The sequence below is a fragment of the Myotis myotis genome, unplaced genomic scaffold, assembly GCF_014108235.1.
Source record: "Myotis myotis isolate mMyoMyo1 unplaced genomic scaffold, mMyoMyo1.p scaffold_m19_p_12, whole genome shotgun sequence".
Taxonomy (NCBI): Eukaryota; Metazoa; Chordata; class Mammalia; order Chiroptera; family Vespertilionidae; genus Myotis; species Myotis myotis.
In genome coordinates, this window is record NW_023416316.1 from 72,344,824 (window position 1) to 72,369,014 (window position 24,191).

Here is a 24,191-nt window from a genome sequence, read left to right on the forward strand (position 1 = left end):
GCAGCAAAGACAGCAGTAGACGAGCCTGCAGGTTCTGCCCCTCTCGGCTTTATAGGCAAAGGCCACCGTGGCATTGCTCACACCACTGCATTGTCCGTTTGCATCTCTCCAGTGTGTCCTCTGCAGTGGACCACACGGTCGCTGCCCCCGCTCCAGACTGGACCCACCAGGTGGCAGATAAGATTTGTTTTCTAGTGAAGCTCCATTTTAGATCAATCCGTAATTATTTTTATTCTCAATATAAAAGTCATGCTTTTTTTCCGTGTGCTCGGACTGCTTTGATTGGAAGCTCCCTGGAAGGCTGGTGGAGCTGAGGCAGATCCTGAGAAGACTTACCTCTGGGCACGCGGCCTCCTCCATTCCGCCTCACAGTGCATTTCCATCTGTGGGGAGGCCCAGCCACCTGTGTCAACTTCGCTAGACAGAGTTGCAATGTTCTCATTTATATCATGACAGAAAGTGAATTCTAGCACACATAATTGTCTGTGAAATGACTTTCTCTGAAAAGCTGTTTGTTCCTGTTGAGCTTCTAACTGTTAAAGAACGGTTTTTGCATCCGTGGAAATCTCATCTTGGAGCCGTGCAACAGGAAGAACTAACAATTGAGGTAACCTCAGAAAATAAAATCACCACCAGCAGGGAGCTGTGTATAAAATTACTGGAGAAGCCATAAATCAGGTCCGGAGGAGTGTGCCAGGGACAGTGCTGCGAAGCTGCGTGCCTGAGCGTGCCTGGCCACAGCGGGAACGGAGGGGGACTGTCCCGTGGAGAGCTGAACTCCTCAAGTTTTACTTCAGTGCCTTTGGGAGCCTGTGCAGGACAGGAGTTGTCAGACGTGGAGAAGGCCGTGTAGCTTGTCTAATTCTAGCTCCTACTTCATATGCGCGTGAGAACATGGAGGCCCCGAGAGGTGTTTCGTTTTAACCCTCACCCCAGGATGTGTTTATTGATTTTAGAGAGAATGAGGGAGAGAGAGAAACATCAGTGTGAGGAAGAAACTTTAATCGATAGCTTGGCTCCTGTACACGCCATGACCCCACAACCTGAGTATGTACCCTGATCGGGAATTGGACCCACAGCCTTTTGGTGTGCCAGACGACACTCCAACCCATTGAGCCACACTGGCCAGGGCAACCTGAGAGGTTCTAGGTCACAGGCCGGAAGGCTGGCCTGGGACTGGAAACGGGTGCGTCCCATTTTTGCTCTTTTCTGCTGTCTGCTTGGCGGCTCCTCAAAGTAAGGTGTGGAGGAGAAGCAGCTTTTGGTTCCTGGTGAGGAGAACCGTGTCAAGCTGGTCCTTGTTGTTTTGTGGGGCACAGACACAGGGAAGTAGGGAAAGATGGTCTAGGACAGTGGTCGCCAACCGGTGGCCCGCAGACCACTGCTGGTCTGGGAGACTCAGGGTACCCCTCCAGGGCCCTCCCTTGTGGCCCAGAAACCCGGTCAGAGTGCGTTAAGTCAAACATGAATGTGACCAGATAACTAGGCATTCCGTCTTCTTGCAGGCCAAATTGTACCTCCTTCAACCCAGAACAGTATGAGTAAAAGTAATTCTGAACTTGGGTTAGGGAAGGCTAGTTTTCCAGAGTGCTCTGCTGTTGGCAGGGCCGAGTGAGTAGGGATGCAGTATTTTGTTTAGGAAAAAAGCTGCTTGTGTTTTCTCTGCAACACAGCTGGCAGATACAGAATAGTGCCCAAAATGGGCAGGTAAAAAACAAAGAAGGTAGGTAGTGAGCTGCTTCAGGCTTGTAGAAGGCACCCTCCCAGCAAAGTGAAAGGTGCTAGAGAGAAGGCCCAGATGATACCCCTGTGATGCTACTCCTGGCATATTCTGAGTCCTTATTAGAGATGGAGTCAGTGGCGTGGTCAGCAGTAGCAATGCCCAACCATACGGCACCAGACAAGAAGTAATGCTGACCTGACTTCCGGCGAAGGCTTACTGATGTGCTCATGTGCAGGCAGCTCGGCACACTCACACACACTGTATCTTTCATGGGCCTTTGACCTCCAAACAGGGGAGGTTTGGTCCCAGGCCCGCTGGCTCCCATCTTGGAGGGAAGTTGCAGGCACTATTTCCAGAGCTGGCATTGCTGGCCTCTGACTCTGACTCACGCTCAGAGAGCCGCCCTGTTCAAAATGCAAAGTCATGGTCATCGGGAGCCATCCTGGGGAGAGGCTCAGTGGAAAAAGTGTAGGCGGAACAAACCAGGCTCTAGAACAGAAAGCAGGAAATACGTTTTTTGTTTAGTTTTGCTGAACTTCATAATCACTTTTTTGGGAACTGTTATAATCCTGATGGAATTCAAGATGATAGAAGAGAGGAACTCTGACTTGATGCTTTCTCTTGTGTTCGGATTCTTAAACAGGAGGAAGGAAAGAGAGCAAAATAATCACAGGTGGTTGTTGTCGATTCCAAACCTATATTCGTAATGCCTCAGTTTTTAATTTTTGGTATCAGGCCTGTTTTGGGACCATGTACTGTTCAGAGAAGAGAGGGCGGCATGTCATAAGTACATGTGACCTTCCTTACTGAGCACTGCTCTTCAGGATGGCCTGCCAGCACCGGAGGGTGAGGGCACGTTCACCTGAGGAGGACGTGCAGAGAAGCATCGCTGTGGTCTTCTTGGTGGGACCTGTTCCTGTGAAAAATTTAACAGCATATTTGGAAAGACGTTATTATTACCATTTTTTAATCCTTACCTGAGGATATGTTTTCTATTGATTTTAGAGAGAAAGGAATGGGGGGCGGGGGCGGGGGCGGGGAGAGAGAGCAAGGGAGAGGGAAATATCGATGTGAGAGAAACATTGATTGGTTGCCTCCCATATGTGCCCCAACTGGGGATTGATCATGCAACCTAAGTATGTGCCCTGACCAGGAATCGAACCTGCAACCTTTTGATGTACAGGATGATGCTCCAACCAACTGAGCCACCCACAGCCAGGACAATACTTTCTTATTTTTTAAGACAGTTCATTATAGTAAATAATTAAAATAAAGTAGCTGTTGTAACAAGAGCTCTGTTAGAGAGTGTTCCTCTGTCTCTAGTCCATTGACCTCTCCAGTTTTCCAACTCTAGTTTTCTTAGCCAGGAATGTTAGTCTCTTGTGGGTAGACACTATATTTTTATCCTTTTCCCAAAATGTGTGGTTTCCATTCATGTCCCACTCCATAGAATTTTGGAGATGGCCTCAGCTGATGCCTGTGGGTCATCTGTGCTCTTAGAATTAAATCGGAAACGTATAAAGTACATTTCTCTCCCTCTCTAGTCCTTCAGGACGTGGAATTGATAGATGGATGGACTAACATCCTGTCTTCACACCTTACTAGCTTTTGTACCTCAGACCACAAGCCTATGTAAGTCTTGGTTTCCTCATCTGTAAAATACTAGTTGTCTCTGTAATGCATTTAGCAGAAGCTGCCTCTGGGTCATTGCTCACATTGTTAGTAATATGAATAACAGTAGTCATTACTGTTACCGGTGATGGGCTTTTCCAGTACCATTTCAGGGTTTAAAGTCCTTTGTCATCTGTGGTACATTATGAGAACCAAAGAAGCCCTGAGAACCAATAGGATAGACCAAGAGGTGTGTGGCATCCATGGGCCAGCTTACGTGTCCCTGGTGGTAAGACGAGGGAGGCCGCCCCATCCCTGCTCTGGCAGGCCCCAGCCACTCCCAGGGGTGCACCTGTCCCAGGCTGACGCGGGAATCTGCTGAGAGGGCCACTCTGTCCCAGGAAAATACCACTCCAGGTTCTGTTGAAAGTTTCCACTAGGCTCCTCCAAAGAGAGTTTTAGTTGAAGTCATCAGAGTTATTTTATTGATTTGGGTTCAGGGCTTAATTAAAGTGATGTCAGTTTGCGGAAGGTCTGGCCATCCAGAAATGCAGTGCTTGCTGGTGTCCTGAGCACTGCAGAGCTGCGGGCAGCTTTCAGAAGCGATGGCTGAGGTGCTCACCCCCAGCAGCTATGGAGGTCTGAGTTCACAGTAACTACCATTCTTATAGAACTGGCTTGGAACAGGAATGCTCCCCAGGCACTGACTTACTAACAGAAACCCACTTAGACACCGAAGAAAGGGGCCCAGTGTTTGTCTCCAAGTATGAGTAATGTGTTAAGCATGATTTTAAAAGGCTTCGCAGAATGTCCTTGCTTCTGTAAATCAGGATCAATATTTTTTAGAAAGAAGTTTTTATAGGTAAGCCATAACATTACTTGATAATCAGACATCATTTTCAAGTAGTTAAAAGGGTCATTGGACAAAACCCAGTGGATTGTCTTTGGCTTCCTGATGGTAAGGACTGAAGCTCCACACACCCTCTCAATTGGATATTGAGCATGCTTGAATATTTTATGGGGAAAGATTTTTTTTATGTAGATTAATTTTCATGTCAAATGTGGATTGCCACTTTTACCCACCTGATCCCAGCTTTTCCCCTGTGAAATTTTTTTAAGTCGAGATGAAGGAATGATAAAAGGATGAGACCTAGGGGAATGAATCATGAGAAAACATTGCTGATGGATGTCATTTGTCCTTAGCGTTCTGGACTATTCTTACCTCTGTTGACAAAGACCAGCAGTTCAGCAGCAGGCTCACGTAAGTCAGGGACAGTGAGGGCCGGAGGAGGCTGCTAGAACACCTACGTTTCTTCCCAGGAGGTTCCCTGCGTCTCCATGAGCAGGGAGGGACTGGCCGAGCGTGGTGGCTGACCCTGCGTATTGGCCTGATGCTGTGTGAGTGCCATTTGCCCTGGCGTGCGGTTCTGTCCTCGGGCCTGGGTGTGGGGCTCACCATGCCCGTTGGCCTGCTTGTCTGACAGTAGGCCTCTGAGTTGGGGAAGAACGTTGGTAGGGAGAACAGTCTTATTGCTGCCATCTCAAAATAGAGGAAATACTCAAGGGCGGTGGTGGGAGAGAAGGAGATAAATATAGCATTTCTGTTTTCCTGCCTTCTACTCTTTTCCACAGCATTTCATTTCTCATAAGATGAATTTTTGTCCTACCAACTTCAACTCTAAGTAATTAAATACAGTTTCTATCAGATTGGCCCCTCTTACCACTTACATACTTACTATAATTTTTTTCCTGTTCAGAAACTTTGTCCAGGGACGTATAAAGTAATCCTAAAATGCTTGTCTTCTAGATGTGGCCCAAGGGCTGAGGCTTCCAGCGGGGACCTCCTGTGAGTAGGGGGCAGGGCAGTATTGGTGTCCAGGCTGTGGATAGTCAGGAAACTCTGGAGACTGGCTTGTCCTTGCTCTTGTTTCTTCCGTGTGCTGTTTCCCAGCAGGGCGATGCCCTACGCTTGCTGTCCCGCCCCTCAGCCTTCCATGAATACTGTCAGCCCACAGCATTCAGATGTGGCCCCAGAGCCCGGTCTGTCTCGATAGCAGCAGTGCCGGCCGCCATCTAGTCCCTCTTCTTGCCCGGAAGGGGTGTGTCATGAGTCTGCAAAGCAAGCGGCCACGTTGGCTCTCAGGCCCTGTCCCACTGAGTGTGTGTACTTAGTAAGTGCTTGGTGAAAGTTGATTCATGTGATGACTGGAGGGGAAGGCGAATAGATCATCTTAGGGCATCATCCCGGTACACGGTGTGCCTGTTTACCCGATTGCGGTTTTTCATTATGCGGAATTAGGCAGTTGATATTGATTTTAACAAAAACTAGCCTTGAGGTTTGGGAGGTAAGTGATTTGTATTAGAATTTCTTGAGTTTTCCATTTCCTGGTTGTTTGGAGCGCCCTTATGCTTAGGCTTGTGCCAGCCTGGGTTTGCCATCACAAAGGTCCTGTGTTTGTGGGGCGGGGGGCTCCACATTCCCAGGACCCAGCCGGCCCGCTGGCAGCAGGCAGTAATACGTAAGCTTCTCATGGCTACCGCTAATGGGGCCGTGACCGGCTTGAACTCTGTAATGAGGAACGAGCAGATTTATTTGCACCCCCTGAGCGCCTTCCTCCCCCCACGCTCCTTTATTGTCTTTAAGAGGAAATTGAACAGCAGAATTCTGCATTCTCATGATGTTAATGGCCTGATGTCATCTTTCCACTCTGAAGTCAAGAAAGTGAGAGGGACGACCAAAACGCAGATGTTACACTTGGTAGCTGCCCAGGGATTCAGTTGTAGGCTGTGTGTGTGTGTAACAGTTTGGAGTTGTAATTCACATACCCTAAAAAAGTGTATGTAATTCCCTGGTTTTTAGTAAACTTTCCAGGTTGTGCATTTATCACAGTCCAGTTGAGAACGTCCGCATCATCCCACTGAGACCCCTGCTGCCCAGTAGCAGTCACTCCCCAGCCCCAGGCAGCCAGCAATCCACTTTCCGTTTCTGTAGAGTTGCCTTTTCTGGGCATTTCATATCAGTGGAATCATATATGTGTTTGCCTCCTTCCACTCAGCAGCAGCAGTCCCTTCCTTTTTATTCCTGAATAGTGTTCCAGTGTGTGGCTATACCACATGTTGTCTGTCGGTTCCCCTGTTGATGGACACCTGGGTGGTTTCCAGTTGGGGCCAGAATGGATGGTGCTGCTATAAAGACCCACAGTTTTTGCATTTCTCTTGGGTAGGCACCTGGGAGTCGCACAGTCATTTTGTATGTAACTTTTTCAGGGGCTGCCAGATTGTTTTCCAGATTGGCTACGCCGTATAACACTCCCACCAGTTTCTCCACATCCTTACCACAGGCCATATTGAAGGAGTAACCTTAACCTTTGACTCTTGATGTTTTTATGAACCAAAGAAAGCTAGGAACTACTTTAAGGTTTTTACAATTTTTCAAGCAGTGTTAGCACACATTCACTAAACGTGCAGTCCTTGGCACCCTCCTGTCTCATCTCTAGGTTGTACCGCCAGGCGCGCCTTCCCTAGGTTAGCAACGTTCTGTTTTTTCTTGTAAACTTGATATAAAGCATGGAAGGTGTGTCTGTGTGAGAGAGAAATGTCAATTGTCTAAACATTCAATTAGTTTGAGAAGGGATTTTATTTTTTGGACTTTTGTTTTGTTTCCCTGTTATTCAAACCAACGGTTGTAAGTTTATATTTCTGACTATGCACATTGTTTTAATACAGAGTAGACACGCATGTCTATAGAACCACGTTCTGTGGTGCTTTAAGCAGTTAAATTGGTACAGGTTCTCTTTAAGGGCTCTTGCCAAGGGCCCGAGAAAGCTGCAGGAGGAAGGGTCCTCACATCATTGGGCGTGGCAGGGGCCAAATGACGAAAGTTGTTCCTTAGTTTTGTTTATTCTAGGGTTTGCAGGTGTGTGTTATCTTGGCAGTGAATTTATCAAATAAATGTATTTTTCTAAATAAGTCGTATAACCAGTGATAACCAAGCAGTCTGTGAAAATAGCCTTTTCTTTGTGGGTGCGGTGGCCCCTCGGGGGGTGAGCACTCACTGAAGGACCACTAGTCTTGAATTTGTGCTTGTCCAGAGTTCTTTTCAGCAGTGACTCGGTAGAAATAATACTCTTCAGGGGGCACCTGACCAGCCCAGAGGGAAGGGTGAGAGGGGCACCAAGTGGCCGTCTGCGGGAGGGCATAGTGGAGAAGATTTTCTTACGGCCTGGTGTCTGACCAGACAATCTCTAAGCAACACCATCTGCATGAGTTATTCTGGCCTCCACTGGCACTTTGTTCTGAGGGGACAGTTTGGTGTAAAGGACTGGTTCTCATGGGGCAGAACCACCGTCATGGGGGACTTGGGGGTGCTCTGGCCTCCAGTGGGCTGCGCCCAGAAACACCAGGCCTGCCCACACAGCACTGCCAGCATGGCCAGGGCTGTGCCACCCCCCTCAGCCGGATGCCTCCTGCAGAGTCACAGGTGAAAGCTATTTCAGCTGAGAACCTAACTTTTATGTGCACAGTTTTAATATTTACTGAACTTTCTAGGAATGCTACTGCCTGGTAAATGTGGGAAGCTTGTACTTTGTTGAATTTTCCCAGGCGTTGTTTGCCCTTTCAGAAAGTCTTGTCGTCGGTGGGGAAGCTTTTGGGTCTGACTGCAGGGTACACACACCTGCTGCAGTCTGTGCCAGCAGCTGTGTTCACAGGGACCCACCTCTCATTGTCTCACAGGGGCTCAGGCCTGTAAGCACCGAGTCCATCCCAGTGCACTCTACCACCTTCCTTCTGGTCCCCCTCGAGGCGACAGAGGGGATGCTGTGTTGGGGACCCCCTCCTGTTGTTGGTGTTGTGTGTCTTAGGGTATCTGAGAATTCCATTTCAAGGCAGTTTTAAAAGTGAGCCATTATTTCTGATGCCAGGAGAGCCATTGGCTCCAGGTTACAACAGGCTTTTGGTCCATGTTGCTGAGAGACTAAACTCTTGTGAATGTGGAGGGAAGTGGAGAGGTGATGGGAGGCAGTGACAGCTCTCAGAGGATGCAGGGAGCAAAGCTGCCAGGTCACTGTTGGGAATGGGAGCTGTCTGTCATTGATCTGTGCTCCTTTTCTGTGAATTGATTCTCTAATGGGCTCTGTGGGTGGTATTCCGAGGACTCAGCCTTCTGAACTCGCAGCCTGACGCAGCTCAGAATCCTCTGGTCACAGTGCACCCTCTCCGGGAAAAGCCGGTTTCTGAGAAGAGGTGTGGCTGAGGGGTCTAGGGCAGAGACGAGAACGAAGAACCCAAGCCGGCCTCTTGCTGACGTTACCAAATTCCGTATGGGCGTTAGACGCAGACGTGAAATCATCTTACGCGTCTGTTTCCCGGGTCTTCGCCCTGATGTCTGTGTGCCCCTGGCAGAGCCCGTGTTTTCTCGGCAGGTAAAGTGAGTTGGGGCCCTCACATGTTGGTGCCTCCCTCCCTACGTGCCGCATCTCACCCTCCTGGGCTCTGCCACCCTGCCATCCATTCATCACGCCAGGCCACCTGGTGCCCGCCAGTCACCCCTTCACCCGGGTTTGAGGGCTGGCCCTTTACCAGCTCCTCGCAGCTTTAGCACTGACTAACGGTGGTAGTTTTTCCAACAATGAGTGTTCTCCTGCTCTTCCAATTTGTTGCTGATATTTTAGACATTTCAGGGTTATAAGCACCTCTTTCCAGCAGCTCATCGGGGACACAGTGAGGAGGAGGACCATTAAGTCAGCCGTGCTGCGGAAGCTCCTGAGGCTGGAGTGCATTTATTTTGGTTTCATTTGTAACGACCACGTCCCCTGCTAATAGGAAAACTTGAGTTTCCACCAGGCCTTGGCATATGCCTTTGAGAGTCTCCTGGTGAAGTCTGAGTGACACGCAGGGTGGCGCCAGTGGGCCCCCGGGGGACTCCAGTTCGAGTTGGGCAGATTGTTGAACTGGAGCGCGAGCCGACCGCTGCAGCCCCGGTGTGGTCCCAGTTCTGCACAGAGGAATCAAGCTCTGTGTTCCTGGGTGGTGCCTTTCCTGTGTTTTTATTTCAGTTCAGCATATTTTGCCCCCAACAAGCCAAGAAAATTAGCATTTTTTCTCATTATAAAAGTGATACTGTCTACTAGAGAAATTTCAGAAAATAGAGGAAGGTATAAAGAAAATTGAAAACTACTGGTAATGTAGTTATCCAGAGAGCAACTTCCTCTTAATATTACAGTGTTTGTCCTTTGAGTCTTAGAGAAAACGATTGAAAAGAAAGGGAGCCCTGGCCAGTGTGGCTCACTTGGTTGGAGCATCACCCGTGCACCATAAGGTGGGTTTGATTCCTGGTCAAGGCACATACCCAGGTTGTGGGTGCCCCCCTCAGGGCATGTACGGGAGGCAACCCATTTATGTTTTTCTCTCATACCAGTGTTTCTTACTCTCTTCCCTCCCCTCCCCGTCTTTCCCTCCCCTTTCCCTCTCTAAAATCAATTAAAAGAAAAAAAGAAGAAGGGGAGTGTGTTTTATATTTGTGACTTCTACTTTGTGACTTCAAGGGTGGTTTATTTGGGCTACTTTTAATTTTTTAAAGCTAATTGAATTCAGTGATTTTGAAATTCTGCCTTTTTGGAAACATCTGTTCTGTGCCTTTTAGAAAAAATAACTTGAGTGAGGATGAGTGCTGGGTTTCAGCATTTAACTGCAGCTGTAGTCCTGGCTTTCCCGGGACCGTGTCCCTTCACCAAATCCCTTTGAAACCCACTCCATGTCCTGGAGGGAACTTGGCCGTGCAGACTACGATCTGATGGCATGACTCCATGGCAGGCGTGGGCGCTGAGAGTCTGTGGACTATAGGCCCACCTCAGTGTGGTTCCGGAGCGTCGCAGTAAAGCGAGTCATAGTCTTTTCGTTGGTGGAGGGTCATGCCTTCAATTTGTAAAAGCACACCCGTGAAGCCCATAAGACGAGGTGCGCCTGTACTCCCTTCACCTTCGGCTGTGTGTGACCCGAGCACTTTCCTGACGTCAGGGCAGGACGCGTGCGTGGAGCGTGGAGCCACAGTGTGGAAATCACCGAAGATGGGCCTCTCTCTGTTCAGCAATTACCTGTGGGCGGTTCCTGTTCTCCTCTAAGAGTGATGCTGGAATCGATACTCCCAACTTATGCCTAAGGAATATGCAGCTACACAGCCGTCTCCTGGGTTCTTGTTTTTATGAAAATGCAAGTGCTCTTGACTTCGAAGTAGCATAATCACCCCTGGAAGGGGTGTAATGCTGATGCTTTGCCTCTTCTTTGGTATTTTTGTGTGATTGTCGGCCTGCCTGGCTTTTCTGACCGTCTTGCTTGCTCTCTGTGTTGAAAACCCCGGCGGTGAGGCTTGGTCCCAGGCCCGCGGCAGGGGTGGCGTTTGCAGTGCCCAGCCCATCCTGCGGTGGGCAGGCACACACGCCCTGCACACAGAATACGTTTCATGGTACAGATTTGGGTGAGGAGTATTAATTATTTTGGTAGTTAGCAGATTTCTCTGCATTTACTTTAGTGAAATGCTCTTGCTCTTCATATATCTGCTCTTAGTTTAAAAAGCATGTCATCAAATGCAAGTGGGCGCCCTTCTCTCCCAACATGCAGCAGCAGAACGTGCTCCCGGGATGCCAGAATACGATGTCCTGTAGGCCTCCACTTCTGTGTGGAGGGAAATAAGTCCCTCAGGGCAGTTTCGTATAGGACCCAATACCTGATTGAAAGCTCGCTATCCATCCAAGGCCAGGAGCACCGCTCTGAGCTGATGCTGGACAGTGGCCAGCGGGTGGAGCAGGAGGTCAGAACTGCATGCCCTGGACCCCAAAGGCGGCCGTTGGGTGTCACTCCCACGAGGAGCCAAGCAGTTGAGAGTGTACCTGTGCACCTCGACCCTGTTCTGGACGAACCCGGAGGGCGGGAGGTGCAGACTTACTGAACGGTGGCTGGACCATGTCATTTTAGGCCCCGTGTGGAAATGTATCCCATTCAGACCCGGGAGTGCTGTCTGCTCCAGACAGTGCTGTCGGGCCCCAGCTATCGGGACAGTTTTCCTGTTTGTGGCCTGGGTGCCACAGCTGAGGGGCTTTGATGTTCTACGGCCCCCACTCCTCTTAGTGCATGTGTTTTTGCTAAAGGTGTCTTTGTCCAGTGCTTCGGGGACATGAGTGGTTCCTTGGTCCCCTGTAGCTTTTTGCACCTGTGGTTTCTCTCATCCTGTCGGATTCACCGTAACATGGGAAGGAGCCTGATCCGAGGACACAGGGCCCAGGCTATCACACTGCAGCATGGCGCCCAGAGCCCCTCCAGCGTGACTGGAAGTGGGCCTGGGAACACGCTTTGTCATGCGTGTATGAGAAAACCCACGGCCCTGCCTAGCCGAGGCCAGCTGTCCACAGTGTGCCTTCCTTTCTGGGTCACCCCCCGGAGGTGCAGGTACACCCGGGGGCCCTCCTGGGGCACAGGGGCCCTGCCGCCGCCCCAGGGCCTGTCCGTCCTCACATGGCCCTTCAGAAGGCCTGTCCCTGCAGGACCAGAGTGGGCTCCCGTCCCCGGGAAGCAGGGCGGGCCCTGTAGCACTGGTTTTAATACCTGCCTCTCAGGTCTGTTCTCAGGTAAGAAAGTGTCATTCAAAGGTGTTGATTCTGACGCAGAAGCCACAGGGTGAAATCACAGATGCTTCCTGTCTCCCAGGGGCCGTTGAAAGACGATGTTGGCCCTCACCTTGGTGTCCAGTGGCCAATGTTCTCCCAGCACACCCTCTGCTCGCAGCGTGCTCGCGGCCAGGGCTGCTTTAGGCACGCTGCGGCGGCACCAAGGCTGGCTGGCTACAACCAGGCACAGGCGTTGTTTAGTGTAAATGCACGTTCACTGAAGCGAGCCCGCGGACACATGCCTGGATCAAGTCCGGGCCGCTGCTTGCGGTCGCCCCCACTCGGTGCCTGCGTGCTGCCCTGAGTCCCAGGGTCCCCGCGCGGCCAGGGACGTGTGCGAGCTTGTTTCCTCGGTCGTGCCGAGGGCTAGAACACTGGAGCTCCTTTTAGAAGGGCTGGTTTTAGGGTACCTGTGTGGCTTCCAAGGAGATTTCACCTGGAAAAAATGCAGTTGGAGGCACACCTGACATGGTTTGGGGGAAGGAACCCGCAGCTTCAGCCAACACTGATAGCTAAGAATAGCCCACTGCCGCCTGCTAATCTCTGAGGCAGTCCTTTGCCGCCGAGCCACAGTTGGCACAATTGACGTACTTGCCTAGTGTGTCCTCATTTCACCTCACCTTTTGTTACCTCTGTTCCCCTTTCTGGTGCTAGTCTGTCCCCTGACCTGTCTGTCCAGGTGCCTCATGCCCTCCTAGTGTCCAGCGTGTCTCTCCATTCTCTTCTCTGGTCCACCAGCCTCCCACATGGTGACCCCTTCCCCCCGAGAGCCGCCTCGTCCAGCTCCCCTCCTTCCACGCCCTAGTGCCCTTCTACCTCACTTTGCTTCCACAGGTGCCCTGCATGACAAACCAGCGGGAATAATGGGCTGGCCTGTGTGCCAGCCTCTCCCTCCGCCAGTGATTCTTGTAAGTCAGATTAATAAGAGGTACAGTTCCATAACTCAGTTTTCCCCTTCCTGAAAATGAAATATTAGGTTAATTATATGACACTGTAATTAACAATACATTTAATCCACTTAATATGTTTTTCACCAAAAATCATGTTGGGAAAATTTTGACACCTAGAAATATGAGGTTTACATTGAGTCCTTGACAGAATTTAGCGGATCACAATACTGGGTTTTTTTGTATTTGTTTTGTGACATTTCAGAAATTTTAATGGAGTATGAAATACATAATGAGTCTACATACAAAAACGGTAAAAATATTGTATAGCCAGAAGTTGTGTGAGCAAGTCAACTTGGTATACTATAAATAGAAATTTATAATATCAAATTGCATTATTCGCTTAACCCAGTGGACATTTAACAGTTGTGTATGCTGTGTTTCGGTTGTGCTGTGGGCTGCGTTAGTGCGGCGAAGCCACGGAAGGTGAGAGCTGCCGTCTGAAGGACGCTGAGGACAGGCCCTGCGTGGGCTTTGCCGTCCACTGGAAGTGTGAGTCCGAGCGCTGACATTCCTGGTGCTTTGTTCACAGGGTTCACGTTTGAAGGCCAGGGACTTTTCAATTATATCTGAAACATAATCATATTCTTATTTTTTGCTCAAAGCCAAGATGTAGGCAGAGGTCATTTGAACTTTGTTCTTATTATATTTTGGATATCCTTGACAAAGGGAAATAGATCCAGACACCCATTAAAACATGATCTCCCCCCCCACCCCCCCATTTTCTCCTTCCTTACAGAAATGGTCAGTTTGATAAAATAATGTCAGGATGCCAAAGGACAAAGCTAGTAAATGCACACTGAGTTCTCTGACACGGATTACCGAGATGAGAGCATTTGAGACAGCACTTGTCATTGGAGAATTATGAATGGGACAGAAATGGCACGAGGAGTGAGGGTGAAACAGTTTAAGAGTAAAGGTGGCTGCACTTAAAACTCTACTTGGATATCTACCCTGTAGCCCTGGAGGCCTCGTTTGGCTCATCAGTTTTTCTCTGGGCTAAAGGCATTTATGTGGAAAGGGTTGGAGCAGGCGTGCTTCCGTTTCTGACCATCTGAGGGCCTTTGCTTTGACATGAGCCACACCGAGATCAACAGATGCTGTTTCCACGGTGTGACGCTGACCACTGGAGAGTGGGGCTCGATGGCCAGGCCTTCCTGATTCTCTGCAGTGTCTGGGTCGCACTGATTGAGCAGTTCTGGTTTTGTTATGACCCTGGGAGAGAAGTGGGAAGGGACCCTGCATAACTAGCATTTCATGTAATAATTTGGAAGAAAACCATTTTTAACAATAATCACACCCCAATTTTTTCCTAAAACTCGTCGCTAATTGTTGTCACATTTGAAAAAATCTGCCCCTGTTGTGCATTCTGTAGGAGCAGTCAATAGCCAGAGCTAACAGTTTGGCTCCAGTGAGGACCGGTTGGAAGATCTGGAAGAGCTAAGTAGAAGTAAATCTCTAAGGAATTTCATCTGTAGGCGTGGTTTGCTGTTTCTGAAATGAATCCCTTTGACACCAGATTCACAGGATATATTTTTAAAGAAATTGCTGCAGTGCATATAGCATGTCTGTCAGTAAAGGCAGTCCCCCGCCCCCGTCATTCTTCCAGAACCTGCCTACCATGCGCTTTCAGCTGCTCCACACAGAAAATGGACGCGAGAGTAGTGACCCCGGACTCCACGGAGACGCGCCTGTGATATTGGAAGCACTGTTTTCTTGAATATAAAGATTGTGCAGATACCTATGTTTAAATCCCCAGATTTTGCTCTCTAGTGATGGAGATGTTTTTAAGACTTCCTTTATGAGGATGTACATGTGACCCTCTGTGAGCAAATTTCTCTAACTCTAAGCTTGAGGGCAGTTGGAATCTTCTAGTGACCTCGCTTTTTCAAGATCTTACCACTGACTCATACTGAAGATATGAAAATAAAATATTTTTATTGTGATGTTGTGATGCATGAAGATGGAATTTATCTGGTATTCCTATTTTCTTTGCTTATGAAAAAAAAATTCCTAAATTTTAAATGAATTTCTAAGAGTAGCTGATCCTTAAAATGACAAGAATCATAATGCAAGGTGGGTGGGGGAAGGTCTTTGTTCCCTTATAAAGGTGTTCAGTCTTTTTTTTTTTTTTATAAAAGCTTCCTTGTTTCCTAATTATCTTTAAATATATTAGTTATAAAGTAAAATATGAATTTACTTGCTTTTAAAAAACAAAAGTGTGGCATTGCATTATTTTCAGCAAATGGCAGGATGGTGGGGAGTTTTTTAACTTGGGGGGATGCTAATATTGGTTCCGATGTTACCAGGTGTGGCCTAGGGAAGGATGGAGGAGAGCTGCTGCCATGAGCTCCATCTGCCCTCCAGACCAGGCTGAGTCAGCGGGGGGCAGGGGTTAGAGCCGGTGGCCTTGTTCTTCAGCCTGGCCACAAGCTCGCCTGGGCAGCCAGTGCTCTGAGCGTCGCTTCTGGCCCATTAGCGGTTATGGGTGCAGATGCTCACTGCAATCTGGCAGGATATGCATTGTGAATGTGCCACTTGGAAAAGTGGAAACGTCTATTAGACTTCCATTCGAAGCAGCTAGGCTGATGTTCCTTTGGAACACAGCAGATGTACGAGGTGTCTGCAGCCTGAGTGGGCATGAAAAGTGTAGATCCCATAGAGGCTTTTGAAGTGTTTTACCCAGAAGACCTCTGAGCATTGCTGGTAGTTTGGTTATGAGTAACTGTTTTAAGAAGTTTCTGGAATCGTATTTTTTAATCCATGTTTTAGCCTATATTGAGACTTTTTTAAAAAGTAATTTCCTTATCAACCTCTAGCCACTTTATCTTAAGAATTCTTTCTGAAGCCATCCTTTGTTTATTTTATCCAGAAAGCCAATTAGAGTTCATTGCTAGAAAATGATAGGCCGGACAAATAACCTTGAAAAATGTTTTTGTTCTTGGCCCCTAAAAGTCACTGTCTAAAGTATTGCCACATTTGGTTATACCGGATGTGCAGGGTTTTATTATTTGAGATTATGGTATAAAAATCACAGCATTTTGGATTCAGGTTTTGTTGAAGTTTAACTTGCATTTTCCCTGGAATATTTACGTTTCTCTTCCACGCTCACTTTGTGAAGGAAATAAGGCATAACATTTGCTCTGGGCAATCTCGGAGATGGCTGAAGGGCTGCCGAAGGAGCATCTTAGGACAGTAAATGGTTCAGTCCACTACACCAGAGAGGGAAGCCCGCAGCCCTCACTCCTCTCCAGCTGCTCTCTGCGAGCCTCCGACACTCTCGGAGAAAGGGACTCGTGTAGTCCTGAGAACTATGGCAACATCACAAGTGATTTATCTAAATAGTGTGGCCCATTACCTGACAGAACAAGCTAATCGGTTCCTGAGGGCGGATCTGGGTCTGCTTTCTGATTGGCAGTGATCCTGACTGAGCCCCCATTGACAGTGTGACAAGCAGTGAGGTGACCTGGTGGGGAACGGTGACCCCTCAGATCCATAGGAAGGACATGGGGCTCTTCAGATGAAAGTGTGTGGGAAATGGTCCCCTCCGTCCACCCTTTGACCCATGCTTCATCACAAAGCAAGTCCTTAGGACCGTATCACCCAAATCTAAAGCTGTATGTGCTGTCTTGACACAGGGGAAGGGATCTAAGTTTCCTGAAGAATCAAGTGCATTCAAGCAGGGTGAAAAAACAGCAACACTGATTTCTCTCCGGTTACACCAAAAGTGGTGGCATAACTACAGCAGATTCCTGGAAAGCTAGATACCAGCAACCTTGAATGATGGGGTAGACAGGAATGAACCCAGCCCAGAGTATACTTGGGAAACTGTTTCCAGCAGCTGCACTTTAACAAGCATTAGGCTGTGAATTTTTCTGTGCTTCGGTTTCTAGTCAATTTGCGCAAATTTTAAATGTGAATATAAACACATACACATACTCCCCCCCAAATGAATAAAATTATAGAAAATCTAATGCTATAATCTCTGTTTGCTATAACCCTTGGTAACCACAGCAAACAAATCCAGGCCACTACCTGGTTATGTAGAGATTCGGGTGACTAAACCTAGCCAATGAAGACAGAGCAGCCATAAATAACTCCTGTTGTTGCAAAATGATTAATATTTCCATACTGCAAGCAAATCATGGATACTCTGCCTCCATGTTCCCCTGCAGGAGAAGGGATCTCCTCATGGGGATGGTTTTTATTGTCAAGGGAGCTTTCTCTTCTTGTATTTTTTATTAGTTCTGCATTATGATCCTAAAAACTTGTAGATCTTATCACCAGCAGCAAGCTCTGTTCATGACTGAATACTAGCTGGTGCCCTGAATGTTGACTTCATTAATTAGCCTCACCCAGCCATTCCTTTTGAGGGGGCAGGTGCCCATCAGGGCCTCCCCTGCCACCAGGGGGAGGTAACAGGAGCAGTTGGACTTGAAGAGAACCTGTGGTGAATGTATTGACCAGGCAGGTTTCATAAGGTTTCCAGTAAACTTGGCGATCTAAGCGCTCTTGTTAGACCAGGCGCTGCTTAGCTTCAGGTGGGGAACTGGCCAGCTGTAGGGTTAGAAGAAGGGTTTTGTGGACCTGCTGGATGCATGCAAGTCGGATGCAGCACCTGTAGGAGTGTGTTCGATGGCTTTACATTCTCAAAGGCATAATGGCAGAGAGGTTAGGAGGGGAGCAGACAGGCTACTTTATATGCTTTTGGAGCCTGCATCTTCAGCAGTGCGGATTAACACAGGTCCAAGTAAAAGAAATATTAAGACCTGTGAGAGAAGCTTTAAAGAACGGAATTTGTCCCACCTGGTGATGGCAGTGCTCAGGGCTCTCGGGGTGAGTGGCGCCCGGCTGCCACCGTTGTGCCTGTAGACAGGTCGCTCAGGTCTGGGCTGTAAACTCTCCTGCAGAGAGGAAGCCAGGCCTCCTTCCTCCGCACCTTTCTTCCTTTAATCAGGGGAGGTGACTGCAAGTTCTTCATTTTCACAGCACAAATACTAAATGACTTAAATTGCATTGGCAGGTTTAAGAATAATGTGTTTACAAATAATAAGTCAATAACAAATATACTGTGCTACTAAGAGAAACAGACTACAAACTTACGTGTTTTTACATGGCAGTCTTCAGTGTTGGTCATTTGTGGCCTTGCTAAAAACTGGATCACAATTTTAAGTAAGTCCCATCCTGCCAGCAAAACACAGTATTTTACTTAAGTAATACTTCTCTCTAAAGCTTTAGGGCAAGCTGTACAAACAGAAACAACGTATGCATTTGTTGTTTTGTTTGTCTCTGCCATGGCATCTTGTTTGTTTATCCAGTCATTCATTTTTCATGGTATTAATTGTAAGAAATCCTTAAAATAGCACTTGTGTTATTTATTGTCAAGAACAAGGATCTGCGATGGCAGATTAAATAATACTGCTTACTCTTCAGCGTTTATAAAAGCAGTTTGGGGGATGTTGAGTTTTTTAGTTACTACATGATTGCTATCTCCCCCTTCCCCCCACACACAGAACTACAGTATGTTAAAGATGCTGTTTTAATTTAATTTAATTCTGGGGATATAATAGCATTAGAAGCGTGTAGGAGGAGCTGGAAGAGGCGAGCACAGGCCTTGCTAGCCCTGCGCCATGCAGAGCCACAGGAGGCCACCACCAGGTCTGTCCTCGGCCCCAGAGGACCTCAGTGGGGGAGAGTGGGGCAGGGGCAGATGGCTTTAGGTCACAGCTTCACCAGAGGCTTGCACCTACATTGACAGCAACAGTTGCCCATACGAAGTCAAACAGCCATAACTTTCCTGTCTTTTGTAAAATTTAATGCCCAGCCTCTTTATTCATTTTCTTTCCCGTTTTGGAATTGTATTACTATCAGGAGAGGTTTTCAGAGAACTAGAGACCAAGGAGGGCTGTATGTGATGGTGTTGCAATTCTGCTAATGAAACAGATGATCAAACACCAAGCCAGGTTTAGCTTTCAGCCTTTGACCGTTGTCTAAAGCCACATGATAAGCACCTTTTCTAGAGGAACAATGTGCAGGGCTGAACCCAGATGTGTTGCCTCGTGAGCTGCTTCCCCCTGCCTGAGACTCCGTGTTTCCCAGTCTCTCCCAGAACCTGTCTCCATCCCTGAGACACAGGGAGAGCGGGGAGCTGGGTCTTCTTTCCGCCCCTCTCCGCGCGTCTCTCTGTTGAGGTGCCCCCTCCAGGTGGCATGGTCATGGAGGCAGAGTCACCCACCTCAGCATCCCTCTCTCTTTTTGTTTTTGTTATCCCTAAAATCTATTGCTTTTCAGAGAGTGGAAGGGAGGGAGAGACAAAGAGAAAGACACATCTTCTCTGTTGCCTCCCGCACACACCCGGAGCCTGCAACCGAGGACCAGAATCAAATCCTGGGACCCTTCAGTCCAAGGCTGACGCTCTATCCACTGATCCACACCGGCCAGGGCCTCAGCGACCCTCTCTTGCGGCGGACCCAGCTCTTCTCATCTTGGTTGAGCTCCGCAGACAGTAATGAGAATCAGGAGTATAAAAAACACTAAGTGTGAAATGATCGGAAAAATTTGTTTTTCTCACGTAAGACATGATAAAGAGCTGCACGTCATTCCTCAGTGAAGAGTTTACCTGAAAAGATAAGGCTGGTTAATTGTTTCCCTTTGGAAAATAAAACAGTGTGAACTTTGGAAAACATCATAGTCAGGCAGTTCCATGAAAAAGTCAATACACCACGAAAAAAAAAAGTAATGGTGCTGATTGTTTGAACATGTGGGTTGCTTCAGCTTCGTATCCATTCCCTTCACCACTTAGACATCTGGCGAGGCTTCTCAACCCAAAGGCCCTGTGCCCTTCAGGAACTTGGCCAGGTCTATGTGCATGGAAGCTGTGGGGGCAAAGGCAGACCTTGTTAGAAGACTGATTTGTGCTAGAAAAATAGTAAGGGAAACTATTCAGAAATAAGATCGGCTTTTAAATCAATTATGCAAAATGTAAAATCTGATACAGCCAGATTATAATGGCAGTGCTGTGTATGTAGAGTCCGTGTGTATGTGTGTGTGTATGAGACAGAGAGAGAGAGAGAGAGAGAGAGAAAGAGGGAGGGGGGAGAGGGGAGGGAAATTGATTATGTTTGGGGGGAGGGGGTGACACATGAAAAACCTACAATAAACCAGGCTGTGATCTCACCATATGTGTTGAATTGAACACAACTCTTCTGCATTTAATGAAGACTTTAGCCTTTAGGGGTAAATAAAACATCACTAAACAGGGATGGCCTGAATATTTTTTACTGGCTGTAATAATTAAAGCCATGAAAAGGTGGTGGGGTTATGTTACTTATTAACTTGAATCGCTCTTAGATTTGATCAAGACGTGGTTGCCTATGGCGTTTCGTTTCATGCTTGTCCTTTGTTTCATTGACATGCTCTGCCCTGGCCTTTGTGGCTATAAAAGCCAGGCAGTGAGGAACCAGACCCAAAGGGGCTTTGGACCTCAGTCCAGCTTTCTGCTCACCCACCCACCCCCAACAACAAACTTTCAGCCGCTAGAACCGAACCTGAAATCCCCTATGAAGCTTGTACTTGGGGGAAGGTGAGCAGAGGGACCTGGAAGAAATCTTTCCCTCTTAGAAGGCAATTGATCAGAGTTCAGGTGTAGCTGAGAGCTTCCAAAGGATGTTTTTATTTTCCTCATAGGTTGAGCCAAACATTGAGAAGCATTGATGTTGATTATAAGAGAAGCTTGGAACCCGGATGTGTTGGTTTCCTATTGCTGCTATAACAGATTACCACAGATCCAGTGACTGAAAACACAGATTTGCTATCTTGCAGTGTCTGGAGGTCAGATGTCCACACAGGCTCCCTGGGCGAAAGTCAAGGTGTGGGCAGGCCTTTGCTCCTTCCTGGAGGCTCTCGGGTAAAATCCTGTTCCCTGCCTCTGCCGGCTTTCAGAGGTCCCTGCATTCCTTGGCCCATGGCCCCTTCCCCCATCTTCAAAGCCAGCGGTCAGGCTGAGCCTGTCTCCAGCAGCTGTCTCTCTGGTTCTCTCTTCCCTTCCTGCCTTCTTCACTCATGAGGACCTTGTGATTGCCTTGGCTCATGCGGATAATCCATCTCCCCGTCTCCAGGTCAGCTGATTAACAACCTTAACTTCCCTGAGTCATGTCACTTCATGTATTCACAGGTTCCAGGGATCAGGACGTGGCCATTGCCATGCTTACCACACCAGAGAATGTGGATAATGTAAAGGGTGGTGAATTGGGGAGTTCATAGGGTTACAGAGTAGTAGATGGAGGGTATGCTTTAGAAGTGGATTTTTATAACTTCTTGCAGTTTGTTATAACTACTGTCAGGAAAAATACGTATATATGCACATGTACACACATATGCACTGTTAATTACACTATAGAAAAAGTCATTTGTATTTTTAGTTTAAATGGCATTTCTATTTCGCTGTGATATCTAATGTCAGCTACTGAATGTAAAGAGAAATTGTAAGTGTGATATGCAAAAAAATTATAGTGTTAGTTTGGGGGAAATTGGCATTTCTTTATTCAAAAGAATGATCCAGTTATAGTTTTATTGACTTAAAATTGTTTGAGTTAATCATGCTTTGTCTTGTGAATTTTTTGTGCTATAATTTTTTCTTAACATTTAACTTCACAGAGGAACTTCTAATAAAAATGATCATCTATTTTTGACAGTATAAACATCCTTTTTGGTGCTCATATCAGTATAATTTTTACATAGTTTTAACCATTGTGTACATGATCTTGTGTGCTAAGTGGCTTGACTTTTCTGTGACCTTTTTCCCCAGTCGTCTCATTTAAGGCTGGGTAGTGTGTGCCCCTGTTCTGCGTGGCAACATCCACTAAGATGACAGACAGATGTGTGAAATTCTCTAGGAGAAAAGTACCACCTGTATTTGCATAAAGCAGAGCTACAGTGGTTAAGCTGTCAGCAGCTTCCTCGTAGGAAATGTCCCTGAAATAGAGATGACATTTACCTGTAATGGCTGTCTTTGCCTGTGAAATTAATGGTGTATGGCTTTTTTAAAAACTGTCTTATCTTTGAATTTCTCTTTAAAAGTTGACACTATTTAAAAAATTTTTTTCATCATCTAGTTGCTACAAATCAGTGCTAATGGGCACAAGATTAAGTCTTGGTTCTTGCTGCAAGTACATTAACTCAAAATTGGCTGTGCTGGGTACTTGGCAGTAGGGAGATTTTGAAAAAGGAATCCTAGACCTACAAGGAGCTGAGACTTGAGCATACCCAGTGGCATGCTAATAATTCTGTTATGTGGCAGAATAGAGCTGCTTACATGACAATGAATGAGGATAAAACCCAGAAAGCAAAAGTGGTTTCTAGAAGGGTTCTTGAAAAGCGGTGGTGGTGGTGGTGGTGGTGGTGGTGGTGGTGGTGTGTGTGTGCGCGCGCGCGGGGGGTGGGGTGGGGGGGAGTAGGACGTGCATTCCAGGCCGAGGGGCTGGTGTTAGCAGTTCATATCAGTTTGCAGAAACGTTTGTTGACTGGCTGAGGAGAGGATTGGAACTGGAGATGAGCATATTGAGCCACACACATTGGGGCATGCACGTCACTGTTTAAGTCAGAGGTCAGAGAAGGTCAGCGTTGTGCTGTAATGGAACTCACCTGGCCTGAAGGTGGTGGACAGATGGGTTTAGTATCCAGGGCCTTGAACAAGGCAGGCCTGGTGAGGGCCTCAGGGGAGAGAATGGAGAGCTTCTTTGGCAACTGGTTTACATTTGGTGGTTAGTTGGGTAGGGGGGGGGGGGTGCTCCTCGCCACACACAATTTTGCACAATAGCCATATTTAGGCCATTGTAAATTCACATCTAGGAGCTGCGTGGGTGTTGGGACAGAAAGAGGGTCGTTAGACAGACAGAGTGCCGGGGGTGTTTCCTGACTCCCTTGAGAGCAGGTGGAGTTTTTGCTCCTGTGAGAATGGAGGTTGCAGAGCTTGTGCCAAGGTTACTAACTAGGTTGGTATCCAAGGCAGCATGAGACCGGGTTCCAGGTGACTCGTCAGACCTGCTGTTTGTGTTCTGAGGCTCAGATCATCTGCACCAAGCAAGACCCTAGCCCCAGGCGGTGCAGCGCGCGGTGCGAGAGGAGTGGGCCTCAGCTGCCTGGACACTGCGGGGCAGGGGCGGGGCTGGGCCCACACCCGCCTCTTTGATGGGAGCTCCCCATCCCGCCCCGCGGCCCCGCCCATCTTCCAGCTCCCTCCAGCTGCTGACCTTACTGCCGGATGGGCGGACCCTGGGACCACGAAGCTGCCCTGGACATTGGTGCCACGGTGGACTTTAGCCAAGGCCTGGAGGCTGATGAAGGTGAGGGTCCGGGGTGTGGAGGACGAACTGCGGCCGCGGGGCGCCAGGGCTGACAGGACCTGCTTGGTGAAAGCTTTCTTGTGTTAGGTTTCTCGGGCTTGTAGACAGGAGATGCCCTAAATCTCTCTCCTCCCCTGTCTTTCCTGCGGGGACCTACTGCGCCGCCCAATCCTGGTGGGTTCTGGTGGCTTGATCCTTTTGGTGAAGGGCATCTGCTTGTAATGTCGGGGTTCCCCTCCCCCTACCCCCCCTCGGCTTCGGAACCCGGGAGAAGTGCTCGCGTCAAAGGTTGCTGCACACACCGCAGCTCTCCCGGGCTAGCACTTATTTTTTAGTCCTGCTTCTCATTTGGGCTGTTCTTGCTTGCAGAAAAGAACGTGCTCCCGGGACAGATGTCAGTGTAGGTCTCCCCGTCATCAGACTTAGGTGACGGTGGTTGCGAGTGGGGAGCAAGGCGTGCAGAGTTGTCGGCAGCGCCCAGCGGGCCCTGTGCCTTTGAAAAGCCTCGGGAAGGTGTCACCGCCGCGCTGCGCAGAGGAGAGGTGATGCGCAGGGGGCTCCCGCCCTGCGGGCCGGCGGAGGGCTGCGCGCTAAAGCCAGGATACAGCTTCTTTCCAAAAATAACCAGCTTATGGAGTAGGGCTGTTGATTTGACTTCCAAACGAGGAAATAAATGGTCATTATAAAAACGGCGTCAACAAATAGTATTGGATCAATGAGAAATGATAACTGCGATGTTGGTGAGAACTATTCTAAGTGGAGATACTCTCTGGACAGTATGTGGTTTCATCTTAATCTGCGGTCTCTATTTTCAGTTTAAAGCAAAATTGTAGATTTGACTACCAGCTTGTTGGCGTTTTACTTTTAAAAGTAAATGCTAAAATAAGCGCCGAGATTGATACCAGCA

At 48.1% G+C, this 24,191-nt stretch overlaps 1 protein-coding gene across 3 annotated transcripts in view; it reads left to right on the top strand.

Moving 5' to 3' along the window:
* The window catches only part of LOC118667637 (aminopeptidase O (putative)), a 319,523-nt gene that overhangs the window by 256,032 nt on the left and 39,300 nt on the right, over positions 1–24,191 (top strand). The window contains exon 15 of one of the 3 annotated variants that reach the window (XM_036331403.1): positions 23,174–23,284. The exons of the other annotated variants lie outside the window; for them this stretch is intronic. Within the exon in view, the coding sequence (XP_036187296.1) occupies positions 23,174–23,284 (111 nt within the window). The remainder of the gene's footprint in view (positions 1–23,173; positions 23,285–24,191) is intronic. 3 annotated transcript variants of the gene reach the window in all.